The sequence below is a fragment of the Theropithecus gelada genome, chromosome 4 (genome assembly GCF_003255815.1).
Source record: "Theropithecus gelada isolate Dixy chromosome 4, Tgel_1.0, whole genome shotgun sequence".
NCBI lineage: Eukaryota > Metazoa > Chordata > Mammalia > Primates > Cercopithecidae > Theropithecus > Theropithecus gelada.
This window is the reverse complement of record NC_037671.1, coordinates 133,742,300-133,764,365: the sequence shown is the minus strand read 5'-3', so window position 1 is coordinate 133,764,365 and position 22,066 is coordinate 133,742,300. Positions and strand designations below refer to the sequence as shown.

The 22,066-nt window shown below is 37.9% G+C and overlaps 2 protein-coding genes across 13 annotated transcripts in view; one reads left to right on the top strand and one right to left on the bottom strand.

Annotated features, from left to right (window-relative positions):
• CEP57L1 (centrosomal protein 57 like 1) overlaps positions 1–17,911 on the bottom strand; it is a 58,981-nt gene extending 41,070 nt beyond the window's left edge. For 9 of the 12 annotated variants that reach the window (XM_025381950.1, XM_025381943.1, XM_025381944.1 and 6 more), the window contains exon 1: positions 16,959–17,911. Coding sequence is in view for 3 of the 12 variants with exons in the window: in XM_025381951.1 (XP_025237736.1) it covers positions 17,283–17,394 (112 nt within the window). In the remaining 9 variants the exon portion in view is untranslated. Of the gene's footprint in view, positions 1–8,107; positions 8,164–16,958 lie in introns of all 12 variants that reach the window. The other 3 variants (XM_025381946.1, XM_025381955.1, XM_025381951.1) reach the window with 3 other exon arrangements.
• Positions 17,912–18,028: 117 nt separating this feature from the next.
• The window catches only part of SESN1 (sestrin 1), a 107,461-nt gene continuing 103,423 nt past the window's right edge, over positions 18,029–22,066 (top strand). The window contains exon 1 of the mRNA XM_025381940.1: positions 18,029–18,737. Within this exon, the coding sequence (XP_025237725.1) occupies positions 18,459–18,737 (279 nt within the window). The 5' untranslated portion in view covers positions 18,029–18,458. The remainder of the gene's footprint in view (positions 18,738–22,066) is intronic.

The following is a 22,066-nucleotide window of genomic DNA, read 5'->3' as shown; positions in this document are numbered from 1 at the left end:
GATATCACTTTGGAGTTTGTACTCATTTATTTGTTCTTTACTTCTGCCTAAGATAATAATTTTTTATCAAGTACAGACTACCATTTCTCTGCATTTTAACAGAGTTCATGTCTACTTGAATGTCCTAAAGGCACCTGAAACGTATATCCAAAACTTAAAACACCATTTTTGCCTCAAAACAGTTTTTCTTCCTATATTTGTAATCTCACTGTAACAGGATCATCTTCCTATTCCCCATTCTCAAGTCCTGAGGAGGTCAACACATAAAACACTTCTTGACTCACCTATCCTCTCCCATCCTTACCACCGCTGATTAGGTGTCCTAGCCTAGGCCCTCATCATTTATTGGGAAGGGAGACGTCTATACCATTCAGATCAGAGAGAGTGCTAGCTACTGATTGTAGTGTCTGAGTTACTCTGTGATGAAGCAACACAAACACGGGTTTGTCATAACATTGCTTTCCTTGGTATTGAGAGCTCCAAAGTCATAATTCCAATTCTTATACCTATTAGCAAGCTTCGGTATGTTAACTACAGTGACTTTTGACCCACATATCTGAGGTGAACAACTGTTTTGAAAGGCTGAAGTAATCTACTGACGCACAGAGATGTTGATAGGCTGCAGAGAGACACCATTAAGCCCTTACTTTTTTTGCAAACCAGACTTGTTGGCACAGTTGTTAAGGTATTAACATGAGGAACAGCATATGTTGTCAAATAGCCCAGAGGGCAAAAGGAGAAAATCTGATTTTCCTGGCTAGACAAGGTGGGAGTTTAATTGATAAAAATATATTTTACTGGCCGAGCGCAGTTGCTCATGCCTGTAATCCCAGTTCTTTGGGAGGCCAAGGCAGGTGGATTATCTGAGATCAGGAGTTTGAGACCAGCCTAGCCAATATGGTGAAACCCTATCTCTACTAAAAATACAAAAATTAGCTGGACTTGGTGGTGGGCACCTATAATTCCAGCTACTAAGGAGGCTGAGGCAGAAGAATCGCTTGAACTCAGGAGGCAGAGGTTGCAGTGAGCTGGGACCGTGCCACTGCACTCCAGCCTGGGTGACAGAGTGAGACTCCATCTCAAAAACAACAACAACAACTCTCTCTCTCTCTCTCTCTCTCTGTGTGTGTATATATATAACTTAAAATGCACCTACAAAAATGTGTATTACTTTCCTCTTAAATGTTGCAATTTTTCTTCGGTTTCCAATGTGCTTACTTAACTTACAGCTCACTATGCCAAATGCTGAAAGTGCTGAGGGCCTTCCAATTACCACCAGCAGCCAAAATAGAGGAGCACAGAGAACGGACTATGATGTCGAAACATAAGAGATCATTATTGCGCCTATTGAACTTCCCTTGTATCCATATAGACATTGCCTATGACTATATCTGCATAATTCACTTCACTTAATATTGCAATGTCTATTTAGTAAAATTAATGTTGAGAATCTGCATAATTTTCCAATTCCTTTCCATTTCAATTCCAATACTGTTTGCTAAGCGTCTATCATGAGCCAAACTTTGTGCTTAGAGCCGGAAATGGAAAGAGGAAGAGGTCACAGTCTCAGGGGAAAATAAATGCAATGCCTCACCAACTCAGGACTTTGAACTTGCTCTAAACTAGTACAGATTTGGTGCCCACAAAAAGGGGGGTTAACCCTCCAATGTTGCTTTCATAATAGTAGTTGGTCCAGTTTGCCAGTCCAGCCAAGACAAGACCTGGCTAAGACAGCCCCAGCTTCCTTCAATATGATCACCTTTCATCCTTCAATTAAAAACTTCCTATTAGCTGCACATTACAGACCATCAAAAGATAGAGGAGGTTTGTAGAACAGCAAAGCCAAAAGGCATAGCCAAAGGCATTCACAATCAGTTCAATCATAAGTAATATTCTCTTGTACACCTGCATATTGCCTACAACTTTTTATGCTTATGTTATATATAAATCCATGATATCTTACTATAATAGCTGAGACTAGAATAACAGTGTTTGGAAAGAAGTTTGATACAAACTTACTATATATATATTTCTGATTATAAAAGTAATACACGCTCATTCTACAAAATTTTGAAATTATAGAAGAAAATAAAAATCACGGGAATTTTATCGATCTCAGATTATTAAAATATTGTTAACACACTTGGTATATATTAAATCAGTCTTTTATTATTTTAACCAAAGTTAGGACTGTACCATGTTTGTGTAAATTATCTTTCTATTTAATATGTGATAAACGTTTTCTTGAATCATCTTTTTTTGTATATAATTCTTCAGAAGTTTTTTCTTAATGGCAGTACATAAATGTTTTTGTAAATTACCAATTTTTTCATTAAGAAAGTCTATAAATTGTATTGTTAGGTCAAAGACAGTTTTAAATGCTTCTGGTACATATTATCAAATTGTCTGGCCCTGTTTTGAATTAAGGCATTACTGGAGCTTTTTAGAACTTAGAAAAAATTCCTAAAGTTCACAGTTCTCACCATATCTTGAAATTATTTCTCTAGTCAATAATACTATAGACAAAATTTCTCTTGGATAACCTCTTATCAAAAGCTTTATGACAATGAGAACCTAGAAAAAGACTGAAACTGTACCTATATAAATAGAGTAACATATATATCAATTAGCCTACTCTACAGTTAATAAAAGTATCTCTAAAATGCTTATAGGGGCTGGGCACGGTGGCTCACTCCTTTAATCCCAGCACTTTGGGAGGCCGAGTTGCGCATACCACCTGAGGTAAGGAGTTTGATATCAGCCTGACCAACATGGAGAAACCACCTCTCTACTAAAAATACAAAATTAGGCAGGCGTGGTGGCATATGCCTGTAATCCCAGCTACACAGGAGGCTGAGGCAGGAGAATTGCTTGAAGTTGGGAGGTGGAGGTTGCAGTGAGCCAAGATTGCGCCATTGCACTCCAGCCTGGCCAACGAGAGTGAAACTCCATCTCAATAAAATATAAAATAAAATAAAATAAATAAAGTAAAATAAATAAAAGGCTTAATAGGGAGGAAATAGAATTCCAGGCAATACCTAAAACAAATTTACTTTCCCTTTTTTGACCAAAACTCATACAAATACAGATAAATCAAAACTGTTGAACTCAATTCTATAAAATGTATGTAGTCATACTTACATAGTATATTCTTCATATCTGTACTAAAAGGCAAAATCTAAAAATATCATCTCAACGTTTGAAAAGTATTATCACTTACAAGCTTTTACATGCCAAATTTAGTCTTAACAACCTTAAAGAATGCTATTACTATTATTACAGTCATTTTTTAACACATTAGGAAACAGATGAAAAGATTAGGTGACTTGACTAATTGAATATGTATAATAAATGAATAGCAAAGCCAGAATTCAAACCCAGGTCTCTGGACTCTAAATGTGGATCCTTTTTGTTTCTGTACTGTTTTCTATAAATCATAAATAATCAAATTTCTCTTTATACTTGGCTTCAGGTTTTTTTTTTTTTAAAAAAAACAGATTTATTTCTTAATGTTTAAATAATTTATTTAAGCCAAAATTAAAATAAGTTTGCATTCCCTGAGTGCACACACTGATAGTGGGTGGGCCAACTAATAAAACTACTGATAGCACACAGATGCCAGCTTAAAGTTAACATTTTTCCATTGTATAAATCCACAAACAGAGAAACATGTTTGGCTGAGCATAATCTAATTTGTAAATTTCCCAAAGAAAACAAACATTACAACTACTAGAATTGTTTTCCCTATAAATAGAGTAGTGTGGAGATCACAACTGAGAACAACACGAAATTCCTTTAAAATGACACACTGAAGGAAGCCCTATTCTCTCCTTTAAAAAAAAATACATATATACTCATAAATAAATATTTCCTTCCATTTCTCCCTTTTATCCACTACCACCCTAACTTCTTCTAACAATGAAAGAATAAAAAATTAACAGAAGATTTTTGAAGTTAATTTATAACTTTTACAAAATCATCAACTATCATTAATTTAGCAATATTTTAATGTATTTATTAATCATGGTTTATCTGATTTAATTTAGTTGCTTTAACAAATATAGCTTTACATTTGTATTTTTATTAGTTTTATTTTAATCGGCAAATAATAACTGTATATATTTATGGGGTATAAGGTGATATTTCAATACATGTGTACTTTGTGGAATTATCATATCAGAGTAATTAGTATATCCATCACCTCAAACATTTACCATCTCTTTGCAGTGAGACATTTAAAATATCTGTTTTAGCTATTTTGAACTACAATAACTATAGTCACCTTGCGGTGTAACAGAACACCAGAACTTATTTCTTTCTTTCTTTTTTTTTTTTTTTTTTGAGACGGAGTCTCGGCTCTGTCGCCCAGGCTGGAGTGCAGCGGCCGGATTTCAGCTCACTGCGAGCTCCGCCTCCCGGGTTCACGCCATTCTCCTGTCTCAGCCTCCCGAGTAGCTGGGACTACAGGCGCCCGCCACCTCGCCTGGCTAGTTTTTTTGTATTTTTTAGTGGAGACGGGGTTTCACCATGTTAGCCAGGATGGTCTCGATCTCCTGACCTCGTGATCCGCCCATCTCGGCCTCCCAAAGTGCTGGGATTACAGGCTTGAGCCACCGCGCCCGGCCCAGAACTTATTTCTAGTAACTTGACTTTGTACCCCGTTAATCGGCATCTTCCCTTTCCCTGTCCACTCCCTACAACTCTCCTACCCCTCTTCCCATCCCCTGCCACTTGCTTCTGGTAACCATTATTCTACTCTCTACTTCTATGATTTTGACTTTTCTAGATTCCAAATGTAAGTGAGATTACACATTATTTGTTTCTCTGTGCCTGGCTTATTTCCCTTAATACGATGTCCTCTAGGTTCATCCATGTTGTTGAAAATGAAGAAATTCCCTGTTTTTTTTTTTTTTTTAAAGATTAAATAGTATTCTGTTGTTTCTATATACATGAGGGGCTAACACCCAAAATAAACAAAAAACTCAAACTATGAAATAACAAGAAAACAACCCTATTAGAAAATGGGCAAAGGACTTAAATAGACTTTTCTCAAAAGAAGGCATACAAATTGCCGACAGATATATACTTTAAAATGTTCAACATCTCTAATCATCAAAGAAATGAAAATTAAAACCACAATGAGATATCAGCTCATACCTGTCAGATTGGCTACTATCAAAAATATGAATGACAACAAAAGTTGGCAAGGATGTGGAGAAAAAGAAACCCTTATACACTGTAGGTGGTATTGTAAACTGATACAGTTATTTTGGAAAACAGTATGGAGGTTCCTCAGAAAACTAAAAATAGCATTACCATATAATCCAGCAATCCCACTGCTGGGTATATACCCAAAGCAAAAAAAATAAGTACGGAAAGGGGTGTCTGCACTCCCATGTTCACTGCAGCATTACTCACAATAGCCAAGAAATATATACAAACAACCTAAGTGTCCATTACAGATGAATGGATCTATAACATTTAAATATTAGAATGAAAAGTATATATATATATTTTTTATTATACTTTAAGTTCTGGGATACATGTGCAGAACGTGCAGGTTTGTTACATAGGTATACATGTGCCATGGTGTTATAGATCACTAAAGATTCATACTTTTCACCAAGACTTGCTCTATGGAACACTGGCTTCACAGTAACTTCAATGTTAATTGAAGTTACTCCCTAAATTAAATGTATTTCCTGGCAAATAACTTTCAGGAAATTGGTAAAACAAATTTAACCTTCTTTACCTGCAAGTCTTATCAGTGTCTTTAATATGCTACTATCATATTAAACAAAGATGAAGCGTGCATTTCCCAAATTTATGTACAACAGAAACCTTTTTGGTGAATACTCTTAAGATTAGCATTCCACAGAACAGAACTTCAGGTAAGTTCTATAACGTTTATATACAGAATCATCAAAGGAGCTCTACACAGGAGACTACTATCGAGATACTATGAGATATGTAATTGATAACAAGAAATAACAACTGATAATAGAAATAACAAAGAGCAAATTGCCTACAACATCCTTGTTAGAAATTTGTATTTCTACTGTAGGAGAGTAAAGGAAGAGAAAGAGATTCTCCTATTAAAAACGAGTTACAAATTCTAGCGTTTGTGTATTTAAGCTCACTTGATTTAGTAAATAATCAGCCTGGTATATCTGATGGAATGGCACATAAAAATTGCTAAGTTAATGTACCTTCAAAAGTACTTAACAGAATCATTATATAGCCAAATCATTCAGTAGATGCTATAACATCTTCTTGTTAATATAATTCATGAAACAATGCTCTGGTTTCTCTTCAGAGCATATAAATCTTTCATCTTTTTAAATTCAAGAAATAAGGAGGGCTCATAAATGAGATGGGAAAATTGAGTAACAGAATTCAAACAATTTGCATGAATTTATTTTGGAACAAGAAATAGAATTTGTCTCTTGTATTTTCTAAATTAATAAAGGCCAAAAAAATCACAGCACAAGGTCTCACAGGTATCATCTACCCCTTTTTGAACAAAGGAATGTAGGAAAGTGCAATTAAGTCAAACAAAATAAGAAAAATGGGGCTGGCTGTGGTGTCTCATGCCTGTAATCCCAGCACTTTGGGAGGCCGAGGCAGGTGGATCACTGGAGTTCAGGAGTTTGAGACCAGCCTGGCCAAAATAGTGAAACCCTGTCTCTACTAAAAATACAAAATTAGCAGGGCATGGTGGCAGGTGAGGCAGGAGAATCACTTTTAAGCAACTTATAAAATTATATGTAATAAAAGAAGGAAAATATTAAAAGTTCTGATTAATATGAAAGAAAAAACTCTCCTCTAACCTATACATAAAAATATTAGATGATATATAACTTTAAAATTATATATAGCCAAGCTCAAAAGAAAAAGGGTAAATGCCCAGATGCTAAAAACAAAGAGAAAATTCAAGCCAGAACTGGTGAATCATGGTTGGATTTTTTAAAATGTTTAAAATGATTATGAAAATCAGATTTATTAAAAAATGTAAGTCTAATTTATTAGGTTCACAAAAGTTGCTTATTAGGGAGATACTGCTTATTAGAATTGAAGGTCTGTTTTGATAATAGCTTAAGTATTTGATAAAATGATAGGCTAAATTGAAAATTGTAGTTTGAAACATATAAGAAATTTGTTTGTAAATACTATTACATATTTAAGGAGAATTTTATCTTTTATCCTTACAGGTTAACCAAACATTAATTTTATTTTGTTAGTTTTTTGAGACACAGTCTCACTCTGTCACCTAAGCTGGAGTGAAGTGGTGCGATTTCAGCTCACTGCAACCTTTACCTCCTGAGTTCAAGCAATTTTCCTGCCTCAAAGGAGCTGAGATTACAGGTGTGAGCCACCATGCCATGCTAATTTTCTTTTTATGTATTTTTAGTAGAGACCGGTGGTGGTGGTGGAGGGGGTTGTTTCACCATGTTGGCCAGGCTAGTCTTGAACTCGTGACCTCAAGTGATCCACCAGCCTCAGCTTCCCAAAGTGCTGGGATTACAGACATGAGCTATCATGCCTGGTCTTGAACATTAATTTTAAAAAAGTCAAAATCCTGATTTCCTTGCAAAAACTACTATACTTAAAAATAGATGTAGTACAACTTATAAGTTAAATTCAAAGTCTTAGGGAAAACTACATATAAAAAATGACAACTTTAATAAATTGAATACTAATTAAAATAAATGAAAAGTATTGAGTTTCAAGAAAAAAAGTCCACCTCTGACACTAAAAACACTGACAACAAGGATACCCACTATCAGTAGTATTGTTTAATAATAAATTGGAGATCCTCACAAAGGGACAAAACAGAAAAAGAAAATAAGATGTATAAGAGTATAAAAATTGTTATCTGTAGAAAACATGATTTTCTATATAGAACAACCCACAATAATCTAGATCAGCGGTCCCCAATCTTTTTGGTACCAGGGACCGGTTTCATGGAAGACGATTTTTCCATGGACCTGGGTTAGGGGTGGGGACGGGATGGTTTCAGGATGATTCAAGCCTATTGCATTTATTGTGAACTTTATTTCTATTATTATTACATTGTAACACATAACAAAATAATTATACAACTCGCCATAAAGTAGAATCAGTAGGAGCCCTGAGCTTGTTTTTGCAACCAGACAGTCCCATCTGGGGGTGATGAGAGACAGTGACAGATCATTAGGCTTTAGAGTCTCATAAGGAGCGTGCAACCTAGATCTCTCACATCCGCAGTTCGGAGAGCATTTGTGTTCCTGTGAGAATGCTACTGCTGATCTGACAGGAGGTGGAGATCTGGGGTAATGCAAGCAATGGGGAGCAGCTGTAGATACAGATGACGCTTCGCTTGTTCACCTGTTGCTCACTCCCTGCTGTGTGGTCTGATTCGTAACAGGCCACAAACTGGTACCAGTCCATGGCCCGAGGGTTGGGGATCCCGGATCTAGATAACCTATCTAGAAAATGTAATTTCAAAACATACATTTGCACAATAGCCAGAAACTACATATGAATCATAGGGATAATGGCAAATAAAATTTTGTAATGGCATTGTGAAAAAGAACAAAACGATAGGACCGTTTTTCTAGTTATTAAGATTGATTATGGCACTTTAGTCATTAAAATAGTGGTATAGGACTGAGGTGAGACAAAAGGGATACAAAAGAAAGAGTAAATAAACTTTTACATATGTGGGAATTTGGTATATGAAAAAGAGGGCATTTCCATGGAGAAAGGATCGGCTATTCAATATTCACTATGCCAATATTCACTATACAGTGCTAGCCACACTGTAAAATATAGACATATATCTCTACTCCATGCCAAACACAAAAATAAATTCCAGCTAGACTGAATATCTATATGTGAACAACAAACGTTTGTTTTAGAAGAAAATACAGAGTGTTTCAGACTTTGGGTAAGACTCAGGAAGGGGAACATCACACACCGGGGCCTATCATGGGGAGGGGCGAGTGGGGAGGGACTGCATTGGGAGTTATACCTGATGTAAATGACGAGTTGATGGGTGCAGCACACCAACATGGCACAAGTATACATATGTAACAAACCTGCACGTTATGTACATGTACCCCACAACTTAAAGTATAATAATAATAAATAAATTTAAAAAAATTATCAACATCATAAAAAAAAAAGAGGATCACTATTTGTAAAAAGTGAAAAAAAAAAGAAGAGATTTCTTAAAACAAGATAATTTGCAAATAAAAAAAGAAAAAATGATAAAACTATATTAAAATTAAGATTTCTGTACAACAAAAAAATCATTGATGATATCTTTAAAAAAGCAACATATATAACATAAAAGATTAGTATCTGAAATTCAGAAAAAAGTTCTATAAATCATTTAGAAAAACACAAAGCTCAATTAACAAAGGAAAAAAAGGTACAATGTAAGTTAAAAGACAAGAAAACATGAATAGCCAAAAGGACAAAAACATTCTACTTCATTGATCAGTAAATGCAAAATCAAAGAAATTATTTTACAGCCATTAGCTTGACAAAAATTTTAAAAGAAGCCTATCAGGACCCAATGCAGTGGCTCATGTCTGTAATCTTAGCACTTAGGGAGGCTGAGGTTGGAGGACTGCTTGAGCCCAGGTGTTCAAGATCAGCCTGGGCAACACTGTGAGACCCCATTTCTACAAAGAAAAATTTTTTAATTAGCTGGGTGTGGTGGCACACACATGTGTTCCCAGCTACTTGTAGGGCACAGGTGGGAAGATCGCTTGAGCCTGGGAGGTTGAGGCTTGTGGTGGGCTGTGATCGTGCCACTGCACTCTGGTCTGGGCAACAGAGTAGGATTCTGTCTCACAAAACAAAACAAACAAACAAAAAACAAAACAAAAAAACCACGCCTATCAATATTAAGTTTTGCCAAGGATGTGGGGAAATGAAAATTCCCATGAACTGCCAGTGGGAGTGTAAACTGGTAAAATATAATATTTTAGAGAACAACTTGAAAAATGTGATCCTGTATATATCCTATAATTCAGCAATTCCACTTCTCTGAATTTATGAGTGAACCCTAAAGAAAATGGCACATATCTGGAGATACGTATAATGATGTTCACTGCTGCACTGCTTGCAACAAAAAAAAAAAAAAAAAAAAAAAATACATAAATATACATTAACAGGGACTGGATAAATAAGTTGTATCATATTCATACAATGAAACACTACACACCAGCCAAAATTTAAAAACAAGATCTACATTTAGCAACATAGATAAGCTCTGAAAATATATTGAGTAAAATAGAAAGCAAGTTACAGATAGTAGGATATCTTCTATGTAACATTTTTTTAAAAGGCAAAGACAATATATGACTGTGCCAAGAGCATTTTCACAACCTATGTGATATTTTATTTCATTGAAAAAGAAAAAAACTAAAGCAAATTAGGTAAAATATTAACATTTGTTCATTCCAAGGGGTACTTAAAAAGGGTATTTATTTTGTTACTCTTATTTTTTGTTTGAAATTTGTAATGTTTTTTAAAATGACACGTAATTTTAATATCTTACCACATATATGTATATATTCATGTAAAATATGGATAAGGAAAATAAGTAGAAAAATAAGAATAAAGTCAGTAATGAGACTGGTTTATAAAATTCATATTGTATGTTGCGTATATTGCTAGAGTTGGCTCACAAATCTTTCAAGAAGAGTAAAATGAATATAGATTCAGCAATTATTGGTTTTTAAAAATCTATCCATTAATATATGTCAGAAATACTAGAGATTTAGTCATTCAAAGCATACTACAGTAAATTTGGAGATACCAAAAACAGAAAAACTGGAGAAAATACTGAAGAGTAAACTTGATTTAAGTGGTTTACTCATTTATTCCTGAAAGTTGGAAGCAATAACATAAAAAAAAGGGGGATGGTATTTTGAGAATAGTATGTATGACAGTGTTTCAGAAAATACGTTTTTGAAAGGTTGAAAAGAATATCATTCAAATCAATCTTGTTAAGGAATTCAAATTGACCTTGTTAAGGAAAACTTAAAAATAAAATATACAGATTCAAATTTAAGAGTCTTCATGATTCATTTGGGCAATACACATACACCACACACATAAAAGTACACATATAGTACTTGGTTGACAAGACATTTTCTCAACAAGCCAAAAGAAAAACTAAGGAAGCATTTAGAGGTAAAACTGCTTATGTTACTATGTAGTAAATAATTAGTATAATTTCCCTTAAAAACTTAAGTTGAAGTCAGTTATCACAGAAAGAGATATTTTAAGTTTCCATGGCTTCAGTGTTTCATTGTAGAGAAGGGTCAAACTATTGTGGAAAAATCACAGGTAGATTTTTGCAACCTTGTAAGACTAGGCAAAAAAGTAGCAAAAAACAAAAACAAAAACAAACAAACAAACAAAAACCAGAAAAACAGCAATGTAGACAAATAACAAGGTAATTCAATTGGAGAATAACATTCTTAATTGTAGAAAGTCTTCCTAACAATTTGCACTTACAGCACTCAGTCAATTGCACATGCTGACAACAGATAACTAAAATGGAACTGTTAGTCCGGTTTCCTGATACGTTCCAGATAAAGTTCTCCCTGGCCTCATCTTTAGGTTGACTTCAGGTCTCTCTCTCAAGGAACAGTTTTGAAGAATGGTACCAATATAGTTGTACAGATTCAGTACGATGGTCTTTAAAAAAAAGTTTTTTTACCTTTTAATATTATTGATCAAAATAATTTCAGATCCAGCAGAAACTTTATTAATAAAAATAAAAATGTAAGCACAGACCTTATACCTTTTACAAAAAAAAAATGACTAAAAAATGGATCATAAACCTATACACAAAACACAAAGCTATAAAAGCTCTGGAAGACAGGAGAACATCTAAATGACCCTGGGTATGGCAATGACTTTTTAGCTGCAACACCAAAAGCATGATACATGAAAGCTGGACTTCACTAAAATTAAAAATTTCTGCTTTGCAAAAGACACTATTAAGAGAATGAAAAGACAAGCCACAGACTTGCAGAAAATATTTGCAAAATGCAGATCTGATATAGGACTTGTGTGTCCAAAATATACAAAGCACTCTTAAAACTCAACAGTAAGCTGGGCATGGAGGTGCATGCCTGTAGTTCCAGCTACTTTGGAGGCTGAGGCAGGATTGCTTGAGCCAAGGGGTTTGAGGTTACAGTGAGCTATGATATCACCACTGCTCTCCAACCTGGGTGACACAGCAAGACCCTGCCTCTAAAAAACAAAAACATTCAACAGTAATAATAATTTTTAAATGGACAAAAAATCTGAACAGACACCTCACCAAACATGATATACAGGCAGCAAATAGGCACATGAAAAGATGCTCAACATATGTCATTGGGGAATCACCAATTAAAACAATAATGAGATACCATTACATACCTATCAGAGCAGCTAAAATCCAAAACACTAACACCACCAAATCCTGGCAAAGATGGGGCACAACAGGAACTCTCATTCATTGGTGGGAAATAGAAAATGGTACTGCTGCTTTGAAAAACAGCTATGAGTTTCTTACAAAGCTAAACAAAGGGTTACCAGCAATCATATTCCTAGATGAGTTAAAAACTTATGCCCAGAAAAAGCCTGCACATAAATTTTTAGGATACTCTATTCATAATTGATGAAAACTGGAAGCAACTAAGATGTCCTTCAAAAGGTGAATAAGCAAACTGTAAACTGTAATATATCCATACAATGGATTATTTTTCAGTGATAAAAACAAATGAGCTCTCAAGCCATACATCTAAAGACATAAAATAACTATAAATGCACATTGCTAAGTAAAGGCGCCAGTCTAAAAGGCAACATACTGCATGATTCCACGGTCCATGGCCAAAGTTAGCAAAACCTCTCAATATCTGTTTCCTAATTAATTACTCTTCTAAAATGTAACTTGAATATTTACTGATCTAAAGAAGTTCTTCTAAATTCCATAACATCTATTTATACATTGCAGCAAAAAAAGGCAGACTTTTTTTTTTTTTTTCCTGAGACAGAGTCATACTCTGTCACCCAGTCTGGAGTGCAGTGGTGCGATCTTGGCTCACTGCAACCTCCGGCCCCTCCGCCTCCCAGGCTCAGGCGATTCTCCTGCCTCAGCATCCTGAGTAGTTGGGATTACAGGCATGCGCCATCATGCCCGGCTAATTTTTGTACTTTTAGTAGAGACGGAGTTTCACCTTTACTCCACCAAAAGTTTCTTATCAAGATCCCAATGACCTCCATGTTGCTAAATGTAGTGGTCAATTATGAATCCTCATCTCATTTGACCTACAGCAACATTTAACATAACTTATTTTTCCTTCCTCCTTAATCACTTTCTTCATTTCGCTTCTAGCACACCTACTGAACAGTGGGTTTTCCTCTGTTCACTGGCTGCTCCTTCACAGTCACCTTTGCAGAGAATTCCAAATCCACCCAAACTCCATGGAATATCTCTTTTGGTAATATCAACAACTGCTATCTAAACACTACTATAAAACCCAAAATTGTATCTATTGCCAGATCTTTCTCCTCACTTCTGGACTCATTTATTCAACTGCCTCCTCTACCTCCACATCTCAATGTGAGTTTCTTAGAGGCATCTCAAACTTAACATGGCCAAGCTAAAATACCAACCTTTCCTCTCTCTCCCATTCATAAATCTGCAGACTTTCCTGTAACAGTAAATGGCACTTCCTCCATTCTAGTTGCTCAGGTTAGAAACTTTGAAGTCATTTTTGACTCTTACTCTCACACAATCTGTCAGCAAAATCTGTTGGTTATACTATCAAAACGTATCCAGATTCTCTCACTTGGATTATTACTTTAGTTTCCTAACCAGTCTCTCTGTTTCTACTCTTGCTTCCCCATGGTCTATGCTCAACACAATTTAAAAGAAATATTCACTTCAGGCCAGTTGCAGTGGCGTCTGCCTCTAATCCCAGCACTTTGGGAGGCAGAGGCAGGAGGATCGCTTGAGGCAATCACTTGAGGAGTTCAAGACCAGCCTGGGCAACACAGTGAGACCCTGTCTCTACAAAAAGACAAAAATTATCTCCACTTTTATGTAATTTCAGTTAAAAAAAAAAAAGGAAAAAATACAAAATTAGCTGGGCATGTTGGTACATGCCCATAGTCCCAACTACCTGGGCAACTGAGTTGGGAGGATTACTTGAGCCCAGGAGTTCAAGGATGCAGTGAGCCATGACTTCACTGCAGCCTGGTGACACAGTGAGACTCTGCCTCAGGCAAAAAGAAGGAGGCCAGGCACGGTGGCTCATGTCTGTAATCCAGCACTTTGCAAGGCTGAGGTGGGTGGATCACTTGAGGTCAGGAATTCGAGACCAGCCTGACCAACATGGTGAAACCCTGTCTCTACTAAAAATACAAAATTAGCCAGGTATGGTGGTGCATGCCTGTAATCCCAGCTACTTGGGAGGCCAAGGATGAAGAATTGCTTAAACTTGGGAGGTGGAGGTTGCAGTGAGCCAAGATTGTGCCACTGCACTCCAGCCTGGGCAACAAGAGCAAAACTCCATCGAAGAGAGAGAGAAAAAGAAAGAGAGAGAAAGAAAAGTAGTTATTTTTAAAAAGTCAGATCATGCCCTCATCTGCACAAAACTCTCCAATGCTTTCCCAACTCAATTAAAAATGTTAGTCCTTTCAGTCACGTACATGTTCTCCCACCATTACTTCCTTTCTCTGTGACCTCATGTTATTCTCTTTGTACTCATTGTGTTCCAGCCACACTAGCCTTCTTGCTATTTCTCAAACGTGCACTCAGGCTCCTGCCCGAGGCCTTTGCACTAACTCTCTTCATTAGAATGCTATTTGCCCAGGCATCATGGTTTATTCCCTTCCCTACTTCATATCTCCTCAATTGTCCCCTTCTGGATTAGGTCTTTTCTAACCACTTTATTTAAAAGTAAACCTAGTCCCTCACATCCTGACACTCCCCATTCCCCTTCCCAGTTGTTTTATTCTCCACTGCATTTGTCTTCATTTCATTTACTAACTGTTTTACATATTTATTTACTATCTCTTCTCAGTAGAATGTAAGTAAGCTCTAGGACAGTAGGAATTTTTATATATTGTGGTCAGTGCTGTATCCTCAATGTCCTGTTATATAAAAGGGACTCAACAGAGATTTGTTGAGTAAATGCGTGGGTGAAATGGAATATGAGAACCAATGAGTGAAAAATGGTCTGTATGGTTGATCTGGAGAGCAGTATATGAAGTGAGTCTGAAAGAGTACCAGATGATGTCAGGCTTTATAAAGGAGTTTTGCCTTTATTTTAACAGTAGCAGGACACCATTGAATAGTTTTAACCAAGAGAAAATCTGATCAGATCTGCAGTTTCAAAAAAATCATTCTGGTAGCTATAATGGAGAACTAATGGAGGAGGGTCATTGTGAATAACTGCTACTGTAGCGGTCTTGAGAGATTACCACAGTTTGAAGACAGGTGGAGAGAAAAATATATTTGAAGGATATTTTGAGAGATAAGATTGGCAGAACTTGGTAATAATTTAGCCATAAAAGTATGAAGGGCAAGAAGAAATAAAGAATAATGTTTAGCTTTCAAATTTTCACAAGTAGATGGATGGTAGTGTCCTTTGCTGAAATAAGGAACACTGAAAAAGAATCAGATTTGTAAGAGATAACTATGCATTTGATTTTAGGAATGTTGAGTTTGAGATGCTTTTGAGATATCCAAGAAGAAATATCCAAGAGATAGATATGTGAAAGCTGAGAGGTGAAGTTGAATGGAGCTATTCATTTGAGAGTCATAAGTGTTGGTGAAGCCATGGGTACACATGAGATCATATTTAACTACAGCATAAAAAGGCACCCAGCCTTAAGAAACTACCCTACCCTTTACGGGCTGGATAGAGGATGATCATCCCAAAAAGGAGATAAAAACGGAATGGTTTTGTTTTGTTTTCTCAATCACATTCATAAGTTATTCCCTTTTTAAAATTCGGATTCAAACTAGAAGTGTTAGAATGTAACAGGCTTTTGAAATTCGACCAATTCATCAGAACTATGCATCTATTCAAAAATAGCTCACTTACAGAAACAATGTAAAGAATTCGCAATATCTGTCTCTTTGTAGCTTCAAAGTACATCAATACACAAAAAGCACCCTTCCCTTCCCACCCCACACCGCTAAGTATGTATGATTTGGCTTACTAACGTTTCCTGAAAGTACCCTATCTCTCGCTCTGGGCCTTAGCATATGCTGTTCTTTTGATCTCCATTTCCGCTGGGATGAAGATTTCCCTGGCTTTCCAAGACTGGGCTAAGTGATCTCCTTCTAGGCATCCCAGTGATATCATATAGTATTGTAACTGTATGTCTAACAACTGGTTCCTCTTAACTGGATAAGACTGTCTTTCTCATTGTTGTATATTCAGTGCCTAGCAAGATGAAAGTTTTAGAATTTAATGTAATGCAATTATGCAACATAAAGAATTAAAATCTACACCGATTATCAGTCCACTGATGGCCGTTCAAACCTCGACTTTTCTCAAATAATGACTTTCTAAAAGCAAATAAAGCCCAGAACATCCCTAAGCAAAGGCAAACAAAGGTGCAAATGCGCAGAGATCCCAAATCCATCCCGCGCCTGCCCACAGAAAAGGGTGGAAGCAGAAGCAGCAGCCCGAAGCTTCAGTTTCCACAGCATCCTTCCTTCTTAGGCCGCTCCCTGCGACCCTCGGGATCAGGATCCCTAAATCCTCGCCTCACCCACCACACCCCGCGCTTGGGCAGCTGGACTAGTCCTTCCCACGCAAGCCACTGGAAAAATCCTTGGACTAAGGGACGCCACCCTAGATGGCTTCGTCTCCAAAATCCCAGAGGAAATGGAGGAAGGAAAAACCCTGTCAAGGAAAGGTGACAACCCAGCCTACAGTGCTTACCAAGCAGACGCTCTCAGTCAGCCCCTGCCACCGCTAACCGTTGGTTCGCGGGCAGCCACAGGCGACGTCGCGGTGGCCTCTGGGGATTGTAGTTTCTGTCGCAAACAAAACGCGCCGGCAGCATCAAAACTACATTCCCCACAAGTCAACGCGAAGACGTCCCACCGACTTAAATCTGGGGTTTGGAGTAATAAAGAGGCCGTCACTACTTTTACGGTGATCTTAAATGTAGACTCAAATTCGTCCAGGAGTCCCTTCGCGCCCTTTTTCTTTGTCGTGCTTGTTTTGTGTGTGACGAAGTCTCAGTGTACTTCTACGCCTTACTTTTTCCTTCCCCTTCTCCAGGACACACTCCAAACATCCGGGAACGGAAACCGCCCCAGGGCGCAAGCTTAGAGCCTCCCGAGGCGCTTGTGCCCTGTTCTAAGTCACGCATGCGTAGCAGCCGGCAGCGGTTGGCAGCCGCGCGCGGCGCACTGGGGGTCCGGAGGTAGCCTGCCAGAGGGCGGGGCTTTTTCCAATGGCTTTGCCTCGGCGGGTCGCGTCTGCCTGGGCGGGGAAGAAGGCGCTGGGGCCGGGGTGGCTCCGGGTTTGTGCCGGGCGGAGAAAGGGGAGGGGCTGGGGGTGAGGACCCCGTCTCCCCTCCCTGCTCCCGCCCTCTGGGCTGATCCCCACCGATGGGGCTGGGCGAAGGGCGGGCTTTGCGCCTTGGGCCCCGCCGCCCCGCCAGCTCCGCGGCCCAGCCCTACGCTCGAGGATTGCCAGGGCCGCCCTATGCCCTCTGGCTCGGCGGTGGTGGGCTAGGGTGCAGGGATCGGAGAAGTAGCGTCTTCCCGGGGGTCCGGAATTGGCGGGGCTGGGGACGCTTTTTTTCACTGCCGCCCGCCGAGACAGCGGCTGCCCGAGACTGCCGCCCTCCAGCAGCGCCAAAGCCTCCGGCCGCTGCGGCCAGTGGGCCAGGGTTCGGCGAGCCTTCCCTGCCGGCGCCCGGCCGGCTGCTGAGGCGCTGGGAGGAGCTGCGGAGGGCGGGGACTGGTGTCGGAGGAGGGGCGGGGTGGGAAAGCTCGAGAGAACCCGGTGGCTGCACAGACAAAAAAGCCCCGAATGGCTGGAGGGCGTTCAACTGTTACCAGCCTTTTGGGGCAGAGCACGGATTTGACAGCTCCACAACGTGAGGATATCCGCTGACCCCGCGAGACGGAGGAGAACGCTTCCCCGAAATTCTCCGTCCACCAAAGCCGGCGCTGCAAGGTTGCAACTTTCCAACTTTGTTTTCCAGAAAGAAGACTGCCCTTTAGTGTACAAGGAGAGGGTGAGAGGGTGATCTAGCTTGTAGATCGGCTGAAGACACCAGTGGTTCCAAATGTTACCCATATGTGTGTTTTCATGACGATTTGATTTCTCTGATTTTATTTTTACATTTTTCATTTTAAAAACACAGAGTGATTTTTGGGGACATGCTGAAAGGTAACTGAAGACCGCAAAGGAAAAACTATTGTCATGGCTGAAGGAGAGAATGAAGTGAGATGGGATGGACTGTGCAGTAGAGATTCAACTACTAGAGAGACAGCACTGGAAAACATTAGGCAAACCATTTTGAGGAAAAGCGAGTGTCTTCGTTCGGTGAAAGAAACACCTCATCGTCCATCAGACGGGCTTTCAAATACCGAGTCTTCGGATGGGTTGAATAAGCTACTTGCTCATCTGCTTATGCTTTCTAAGAGGTGTCCCTTCAAAGATGTAAGAGAGAAAAGTGAGTTTATTCTGAAGAGCATCCAGGTAAGGAAGAGCATTTTAAATACAGCTGTCTCCCTAGTACAGTGAAATTTTATTTGCAATTATTCACGTTGTGTTTGTTTCTATTAGGTTGTTATGTAAACTTTGATTATGAGTTTACATCTTTAGAGTGTTCTGTAAGTAAACAAGTAGCGTTTTTCTAGAGAGTTTTAGGCAGAAACTGCTTTGCTCCTGGAAGAATATATGAAAACTACAGTTCATTCCAAGTAAATACTTGTTTTTCCTTATATTTCTTTTTACATGTTGTTGGGAAATGTAGCCAGTGTGTTTTTTCACATTGTCACAGTGTTCTGAGTGGAAAGGCTCACATTTAAAAGCCTCTAAAATGATAAAGGATATTAAATGTTTCCTAGTCAGCCCGTTCAATATAATTGGTGGAACAATTTTGTCTTATTTTTAAAAACAAAACAAACCAGGATGCGTTCTCTAAATGCAACCTCTCTTTTTTCAAGAAGAGAATTATATAAATAATAAAAAGCTCTCTTAAAAAAGCTAACATTTTCATGTTGAAAAGGTGGACCCAGGTGGGGTATTTGATAGAAGCACTTTTATGGCAAATTGCTCAACCAGCTTTCTCTGTGTTTGCCTGAATTGTTTCTTTTTCACATGTGTAGCTATTTAAGATATGAGTGCAGCAGGTTAAAAATATTATAGTTTTTCCTCCATTTTGTTCATAATTTATCTTGTTTTATTACAAGGTGTGTTAGAAGACTTTTTTAAAAAAAGTTTTTAGATATTGAGAATATTCAGTCACACCTTATATATGCTTGTCAATCTTTACATTTCTCAATCTACGTGTGTTGTCCAAAGTCATGTATGAGAGGTTCTTAAAATTTAAAATGTACTTGGGTAACTATGTAAGTTAAAATTGACAGTTTTTATGTACTGGCTTGAATTTAGTTTAAAGCAACAGAAAAATAATATCGACAAAATGAAGACTCTATTTAAAATCTTGGGATATTCCTTCTCACTAACACTTCGGAAACAATTGTCACAATTCAGAGTTACCAGAGAGGAATTAATATACTAGGTAACTGAAGTTTACCCTTTGAAACACAAAAAGTTATTTCTCTATCTTCTAGACTGTAGTGGCTATAACAACCATTTTTGTCCATAATGGGGTCATCATTAAGCATATCGAGTATTGTTGTGCAGCAAAGGGTGTTGGACTGACTATATGATCCATTAGTTTTTATATTTTTTGTGTGTAATTTTTATAGTTTTTCTCTTGTTTCCTTTGCCATCAGGATACTTGACTTTGGTCTCTTCCTGATCTTTCATTTTGCTGCTTAATTTATATTAGAATGGGAAACCAGATAACCGATTTTGTTAAGAGTTATATTGAAAATAAAAGTGAGCAGGCTCTGAGGAGTATAGTATCAAAGGATTTCAATATAATGATAAATACATGGATACTGGAGTCAGAGTTGGGCTCAAATTCCGCTCCTTTACTAATGTCCTTGCCTGTAACCTTGGGCAAATTCCTTGACCTTTCTTAGCTTGAATTTCCACGTCTGTAAAATGGGAATAACAACACAGAGCTCTTGTGAGAATCAAATGAGATGTAAAGTGCTCTGGTATATATAGTAGATGCTCCTCTCCCTTTCATAAGTGAAATACATAGACTATGCGATATATATTTCAAGACTCATTCTTCCTGCAAAAGGACTCAAGAATTTCCTTTCCTGGGAAGGTTCCCTATAGACATACTCTTTTTTTGCATCTCTGCATCTATTGTACAATTATAACAGGCACTTTACTTATATTGTGTTATAAGCACATGCTTATGTGTCTGTCTCCCATAGGAAGGCTGTGAGTTCTTAAGAGTATTGGCTGGGACCTGGAAGCTACTAAATAAATATCCAGTGGATGAACAAATTTATACTTTCCTTCTTTCTGTTTTTCATCAGTAGTCTGAATAGATGAAGTTTTCAATTTAGGGAGTTTCCACCCAGCATCATTCATTTATGCATGCAGTTTTGCAACAAATGTTTATTGAACCCCTGCTGAATGTCATTCTGAGAACTGAGGACCAGTGGTAACAATTTTGACATTATACCAAAGGGAAACAGACCATAAAGAAGTAAACAAATAAAAATTTTAATTTTAGATAGTAAGGGAAAGCTTTCCTGAGGCAATGACATTTAAGCAAAGACATGACGAATGAATAAATATTATCCATGTAAAGGTGAGATTTGTGAGGGGACATTCCAGACATAGGGAACAGTATGTATGAAGGCCTCATGACAAGGAGAGCAAATGAGTTCTAGGAGCTGAAAGTAATGCAATATGGCTGGGGCAGACAGTTTGAGGGTGGCATGAATAGCTTAAGAGGACATACTCTGGAGTTTGGCAGACCTGGCTCCGATACTGTCATGTGTCACTTAATGACATTGATACACTCTGAGAAATGCATCATTAGGTGGTATCATATTTGTGTGAATATCGCAGGGTGAAATCACACAAACCTAGATGATACAGCCTACTACACACCAAGGCTATGTGGTATATAGCCTGTTGTTTCTAGGCTACAAACCTGTACAGCATGTCACTGAACTGAATACACTTTAGCAATTGTAATACAATGGTAAGTGTTTGTGTATCTAAACATAGAAAAGGTAGAGTAATAATATAAAATTACAATTGACCCTTGAACAGCATAGGTTTGAACTGCATGAGTCCACTTATAGGAAGATTGTTTTTTCAATAGAAGTTATACTAAGTTGGGTGGGGTGGCTCACACCTATAATCCCAGCACTTTGGAAGGCTGAGGTGGAAAGATCTCCTGAGGTTAGGAGTTGGAGACCAGCTTGAACAACATAGCAAGATCCATCTCTACAAAAAGTTAAGAAAAAAAAATTAGCTGGGTGCAGTGGAGCACACCTGTAGTACCAGCTACTCAGGAGGCTGAGGCAGGAGGATCTCTTGAGCCCAAGAGTTCGAGGTTGCAGTGAGCTATGATTGTGTCATTGCCCTCCAGCCCTCTGGTGACAGAGCAAAACCCTGTTTCAAATAAACAAACAAAAGTTACACTTGAGTGTGCCTGCCTTTTCTGCCTCTCCTTCTGCCTATTCCACCTCTATCACCCCTGAGATAACATGACCAACCCCTCCTCTTGATCCTCCTCATCAGTGTACTCAAACTGAAGACCATAAGAATGAAGATCTTTATGATTATCCATGTCCACTTAATGAATGGTAAATATATGATCTCTTCATTATGATTTTCTTAATAACATTTTCTTTTCTCTAGCTTATTTTAGTGTAAGAATACAGTATATAATATGTATAACATACAAAATATGTGTTAAT